Source organism: Poecilia reticulata, linkage group LG21 (assembly GCF_000633615.1).
Source record: "Poecilia reticulata strain Guanapo linkage group LG21, Guppy_female_1.0+MT, whole genome shotgun sequence".
NCBI classification, from domain to species: domain Eukaryota; kingdom Metazoa; phylum Chordata; class Actinopteri; order Cyprinodontiformes; family Poeciliidae; genus Poecilia; species Poecilia reticulata.
This window is the reverse complement of record NC_024351.1, coordinates 1,022,946-1,029,022: the sequence shown is the minus strand read 5'-3', so window position 1 is coordinate 1,029,022 and position 6,077 is coordinate 1,022,946. Positions and strand designations below refer to the sequence as shown.

The following is a 6,077-nucleotide window of genomic DNA, read 5'->3' as shown; positions in this document are numbered from 1 at the left end:
GCTGTTCTTTAGCGTTAGCTTTCGCTGTTCTTTGGCGTTAGCTTTCGCTGTTCTTTAGCGTTAGCTTTCGCTGTACTTTAGCGTTAGCTTTCGCTAAATGCATGTTGGCAGCCCTCAGAGGCAGTCCAAGGATTTCTGGTTCCCTGGGCAAACAGCCCCACCGGCGCAGCGCTGTAGGGTTAGCTCAGCTAACATTTTAGTTAGCATCGGCCACCACTGTCAACCTTGTGATTCCTTAGCTGGGTCCGTTTGGTCGGTACCTCCTGGTTGATGAAGGTCCTGTAGAGTTCATCAGCAGAGGTATGGAACGTTTCCCTCAGGCTGAAGCTGCAGGTCTGGATGCGAACACCTGTGGGACAGGTAGCCGGGCTGGACGAGCGCTTAGCGTCTGAGCTAACCTGAGGACGACATGGAGACGATGTTCAGGTCCAGTCAGAATCAGCTGGGTCGGGACAACAGGTGGACAGTACCTGAGTTTTACTGGTTTTGACCTGGTTCTTCTTGCTCGCCACAGGTGTGGATGGTTTCTGCCCATCAGCAGTGGGAAGGATCATCCCCTGACTGAAATCTGAGAGGTTAAAGGTCACCTTTGCTGTGACGTTCATTATCCCTGCCTAAATACCTGGCGGTGACCGTCTGTGGACAGCAGACCTGATTTAAGGTCACGGACGTACTGGCCCAGAACCCTGCGGACCTCCTTGCCACCAGACCTCTTCATCAGGTCCAGCAGCGCGGTGCTGGGCTGGTCCTTACACAGACACACCGAGATCTGGACCAAACGGAGCAACTCAACGTCAGCAAGGCGGCTGGACGAGTGCAAGGCCGAAGGTCAACTGACTCACATCAAGGTCGTCTTCATCGTTCTCATCGGACAGGTTGGGGACGTCAATGGTCCCTCGGTACGTCAGTCCACTGCAGGACGTCCCTGGAATGAATGACATCATCAGTGTCGCCCTATCAGGAGCCTCAGTGGTGTTGCATCATCAGTGACATCACAGACCTAACCAGTTGGCCCTCAGTTGGAACTCATAGAAGAAGAAGAGTTTTCCTTTGCGGTTGTTGATGGACGCCTCTCCGTCCAGCCTGCTGACCTCTGTGACCTCGCAGACGCCCTCTGACCCCTCCACCCGGACGCCCAGCAGCAGCTGACGGAGGCGGTCCGAAGACCAGGCCGTGACGTCCCGCTCCGTCCTGACCGGGGAGACGGGAGCAGGGTGAGCGAACAGGCTCCGCCCACCTCTGACATCACAGCGTTTAAAAATATCTGCACATGTGCCGAGCTGCCGGGTCTCATAACGCTGCCACCCTAAAATAACCCTCCAAATTTACCCCTCGGGTCTTTCTGGAGGGTTCTGCTTCTGTCTGAGCGTAACCATGGAAACCAACATGGAGACCAGTTCGGCAGTTTCTGCCTTCAGGTCCAGGAATGGTCTTCATATTAGCTTTTAGAAACTTTCACACAACTTTAAAGGTGAAAACATTTAAACTCTCTAATGCTAGAATTTCAAAATAAAAGCCTCAGTGTTTCACTGACCAGTGCCAGTTGTTGACGTTGGTGGCATCAGCTCTTTCCTCAACGATCCACCGAGGGTCCCCTTCCCCCCACTTGGCCATCGATGATGGATAAACTCCGGACCGGATCGATCCAGAGGAGCAGAACTGGACTGGGAGTCCCTCAGTCTGAGGTTTGACCCACAGCAGCTGAAACCTGAGCTGCTGCTCGCCACACAGACTTTCAAAATAAAACCACATGCAGGTTGACAAAACAAAAGCAGCTGTGATGGTTCACACAGCACGAGAAAAAAATGGTTTCCAAGTATTTAAATATCAGCCCATCTTAATAACAATATGGAGGCCACAGACTCACAGAACCACTTCTAAAGCTTTGATTGGCTCAGTTAAGGTCAAAGGTCAGGATTCGGCAATAAGACAGAAGGAGAAGAAAGATGAAGAGGAACGATTTGTTCCTGTAGCGCCAATAACATCAGGAGAAGAAGAACAACAAGATTTGTTTCTGTTAAGGAAGGCGGCGTGTATCCACTACAACTCCCAGAAGCCCCCGCGCACCCGGAAGCTGTGACGTCGAATTCCGGAAGAGAGACTGAGGAGCAACGTCAGGTGAACAAGGTAATAATAGCTGATCGATCCGGATCGATAACCGTTTCATATCCAGTGGGTTTTTGTGAAGCCTATTGTTACGTCATTAAACCCCAAGATGACGTCACTGTTCCTGCGGTATGTCACGGCGGGGAAAACCACTTAGATTGTGTCATTTGTTAGCCTGCTAGCATGCTAACAAATCAAAATACAGCCCGTCAGAATAAACTGCTGGCCCTGAACGCATCATCACAGCGTCGGGTCCAGTGTCAGCGCCAGAACCGGACCGTGTGTGAGTTCACTGGTCCGGAAAGGGTTCTGTAAGCTCGGTTTGGTTCTGTGTGTCCAGATGATGAAGAGCAAGGCGGACGAGGAAGACTACTGGAACAGCAGCAAGTACAACGCCTTCACTTTCGATGATGCAGATGATGAGCTGAGCGCGGTAAGACCGGAACCAGAACCAGAACCCAACAGCGCGAGGAGAGGTTCGGGTTCGGTTTATGGGTCAAAAACAGAAACAAAGCTGCCGAAAGTCCAGATCCTCCGGTTCTATGGCAAACCCTCAGTGTATTTAATGGTGTCGACCAACAGGGTGGATTGACAAAATTACACACAGAAATATACAGTGAAATACATGTGTAATTATTTATATATGTATCATTAAATGATTAAAAAAATGTAATGTCCTTTAAATAAAAAAAATTTTATATTGGCAATCCCTGGTTTAGATCAATGGCCTAGTCAAAGTTTAGACCTACTATTACAACTGAGAATCTTTGGCACGATTTCTCAGATGTTCTCCATCAATCAGTTTATTTTACAATAAACAATGATCAGGTTGAGTACAAAAGCATGCTGCACTTTTCAGATTATTATTTTTTCCTCCTCACAGATTGAAGTTATGAAATGTTAGATTTGTAATCATGATTTTTTACATTTTGTTGGCCGAGTTCAGCTGAAGGAGACCAAGAAGGCGGTGAACAGAATCGGCCCCCTGCTGGCCGAAGACGATGAGGAAGAGTGGGAGCGGGTCAGCTGGAGCGGAGAACCTGTTGGCAGTAAGTCCGCCTCCCTCCCAACCGTTGGGGGTCCTCTGCTCTGATTGGCTGCTCACCTGTGGCTCCTGTGTGCTCAGGTATATCATGGTCCGTCAAAGAGATGGCGGCGTCCAATCAGAGGGCAGACAGAGAGCCCGCCTTCCCCAAGATCTCCACGGAAACGCCGTCGCTCAGCAAGAGCCAGTCGGGCATTTCTCTGAGCTCTCTGTTCAAAGGTGAGACCCTGATCAGGTCACATGACCGGGAGGCGGAGCCTTCTGGTCACATGACCAGGAGGCGGAGCCATCTGGTCACATGACCAGGAGGCGGAGCCATCTGGTCACATGACCTGGAGGCGAAGCCTACAGGACATCGCACACAACCAAATCTGTACCAAACAAAAATATGATTAATCGATGAAATCGATTTGCCGGAGTGGTCATGTGACCGACCTCTGCTCTGTTTCCAGGGAAACCAAAAGGAGGAAACCTGCAGACCTTCAACGACGGTGAGTCAGACGAACGAACGAACGAACGAGTCAGTGAGTCACGTAGCGATGCTAATGTTGTTCCGTTTCAGTCCTCGGCGACTCGTCGCTACGCCTCTACACTCCTGAGCTGCGGAAACCCAAATCAGAGTACAAGGTAATCTGATTACAGAGTAATCTGGTTTCTGTTGTTTTCCTCCTCATTTCTCTTGATGATGTCACTAGGATCTGGTCAGCGATTGGTCGGCAGAGGAGACGGTTCAGAGGCTGCAGCAGGGGAAGGTAAGCGACCCGGCGGCGTTCGCCCAGCGGGTCGACCAGAACCAGAACCAGAACCCTTCCTGTTTGTGGCCCGCAGGGCGTGACTCTGGAGAAGTTCCGCTCCCTGCAGGACAAACTGCTGCTGCTGGACCTGGCCGTCGCCGCCCACGACGGGAACGCCATCACTGCCGTAAAGTTCCGACTCATCGTCACCAATCCGAAAAACTTTGTTCATAACGACCCAATCACATAGAGCTGCTGGTTCTGACTTAATAAAAACGTTGTTCTGTCAACATTATTGACAAGAAAAAGCAGCAAATATTTCAAAATATGAAAGAAACGACTCAAAATCTTTAACAGAAATGTAAATAAATCATTTCATTCTGGCTAAAGTTAGCTTATTGATGAACATTTAGCTGTTAGCAAAACTCAAAATTTATTTAGAGAGCTTTTATATAATCAATATTACATTAATTTGTAGAAAAGTTCAAATAAAATGGAAACAATGTGTAATTACAGTCAAAATCATTTCTTACATAGAAAATGATGCAGATTCAGGCTAGCTAATAGCAGCAGGCTAGCTAACGCTGTAAAGCTGAACGTTTTGCTATTTTTTTAGTAAAAATATGATTCAGTTTTATTCACCAACTGGTCATGAATCATAAAAATGATCGTTATCAAAATAAACCAGCTGTGGAAGCAAAATGCTAACACAGCTAGCCAAGGCTAACAGTTGTGGAAGCAAAATGCTAACAGAGCTAGCCAAAGCTAACGGTTGTGGAAGCAAAATGCTAACATACAGCTAGCCAAGGCTAACAGTTGTGATTTATGTTAGCATATCTTAATTTGGAGCAATATTTTGGGTTGATAGTGAGGCTGAAACGATTAATCGTGATTAATCGTTATTGAAATAATCGTCAGCTGATTGTGAAAACTTCGTGCCGACTTGTTGAAGTAGGTTGTGTTTGCAGGTTCTGATCTACCTGAAGAGGACGCTGTGTAAAGGTGAGTCTCTCCGTCGGTTCTGCTGCCGCCGGCTGAACGTCTCTTTCTCACCGTTTGGGTTTTTCTGCTCAGAGGTTTTATTCCGGGAGCTGGAGTCCAGGCAGACGGCGCTGAGGCACTTCATCCACTACCTGACAGAGAGCCGAGAGCAGAGGCTGCTGCTGGAGCTGCTGAGGTCTGGACTCACCTGGATTCACCTGGATTCACCTGGATTCACCTGAAATCTCTGTTTGTTTGTTTGCATCTCATTTCTTCTTCTTCTGCTCCTCAGGGCGCTGGGCCGGACAGAGGAAGCTGCTGTAAGTCATCAGCTGTAAAGAGTAGATGCTGACCTGCTGCAGGGCGGCCATCTTGGAGAGGTCGACTGCTCTACTCTCACATTTAATCATTCATAACTCAGATGCACACAGCTATCATAGCCATGTGCATCAGGACATGTTTGTTTTCTTTAAAAGTATTTTTGAATTGGATCAATTCATGGTTAATCATGTTTAAACATTATTAGTCGGGTTAACAGAATAAAATATTAACAGAATATTTTTATTTGATGCATAACAAGCATTTTATAAACTACACATCAAATCATGTTTATTTTTTAGTTAGATTCTAAACATGTTGAACAGAAATATCCAGCAGTGCTGAAGCATCTTCTGCTGTTAGCCAAGCAGGGGGGATGACCTCTCCAAGATGGCCGCCATATTTCCATTGTGGGGTCTGCTCTTTATTTTGTTTATGCCAACGGTAAACGAGATGGACGAGCTCGCCTGACTGACTGTCTCCATGGTAACAGCTGCTGCAGTATAAAGACTACAAGAACATAGCGGATGAGAACAAGAGGCGGGACTTCCTGAAGAGCTGCCTCAGGTGAGGAGGGAGGGAGGGAGGGAATGAAAGGAAGAAATTATTAATAACTCAGGAAGTGTTTGTTTGTTTGTTTGTTTGTTTGTTTGTTTACGTTCTCATGAGTTTCGTTGGTTTCCAGCCTCCAGTTCGGTGCCGAAGACGGAAATCACGTTCAGGATCACTACACCCTGCTGGAGCGGCAGATCATCATCGAGGTCAGAACCGGGTCAGACTGGTTCTGACTGGTCACCATGAACATTCCCATTCTGTTCCCAGTCTGCTCCCAGTCTGCTCCCAGTCTGCTCCCAGTCTGTTCCCAGTCTGCTCCCAGTCTGTTCCCAGTCTGT

The 6,077-nt window shown here is 47.9% G+C and overlaps 2 protein-coding genes across 3 annotated transcripts in view; one reads left to right on the top strand and one right to left on the bottom strand.

The window, feature by feature from the left end:
* Positions 1-1,842, bottom strand: part of LOC103457110 (activator of HSP90 ATPase activity 1) — a 3,623-nt gene extending 1,781 nt beyond the window's left edge. The window contains exons 1-6 of the mRNA XM_008397058.2: positions 1,535-1,842; positions 1,001-1,191; positions 843-925; positions 652-769; positions 471-568; positions 261-398 (exon numbers count right to left, since the gene is read on the bottom strand). Of these exons, the coding sequence (XP_008395280.1) occupies positions 261-398; positions 471-568; positions 652-769; positions 843-925; positions 1,001-1,191; positions 1,535-1,752 (846 nt within the window). The 5' untranslated portion in view covers positions 1,753-1,842. The remainder of the gene's footprint in view (positions 1-260; positions 399-470; positions 569-651; positions 770-842; positions 926-1,000; positions 1,192-1,534) is intronic.
* A 185-nt stretch (positions 1,843-2,027) lies between these two features.
* Positions 2,028-6,077, top strand: part of vipas39 (VPS33B interacting protein, apical-basolateral polarity regulator, spe-39 homolog) — a 6,225-nt gene continuing 2,175 nt past the window's right edge. The window contains exons 1-13 of one of the 2 annotated variants that reach the window (XM_008397059.2): positions 2,028-2,127; positions 2,447-2,539; positions 3,053-3,155; positions 3,233-3,370; positions 3,604-3,642; positions 3,714-3,778; positions 3,847-3,903; positions 3,980-4,072; positions 4,854-4,887; positions 4,960-5,062; positions 5,159-5,186; positions 5,678-5,751; positions 5,870-5,945. In XM_008397059.2, coding sequence (XP_008395281.1) covers positions 2,447-2,539; positions 3,053-3,155; positions 3,233-3,370; positions 3,604-3,642; positions 3,714-3,778; positions 3,847-3,903; positions 3,980-4,072; positions 4,854-4,887; positions 4,960-5,062; positions 5,159-5,186; positions 5,678-5,751; positions 5,870-5,945 — 903 coding nt within the window. In that variant the 5' untranslated portion in view covers positions 2,028-2,127. The other variant, XM_008397061.2, reaches the window with a different exon arrangement.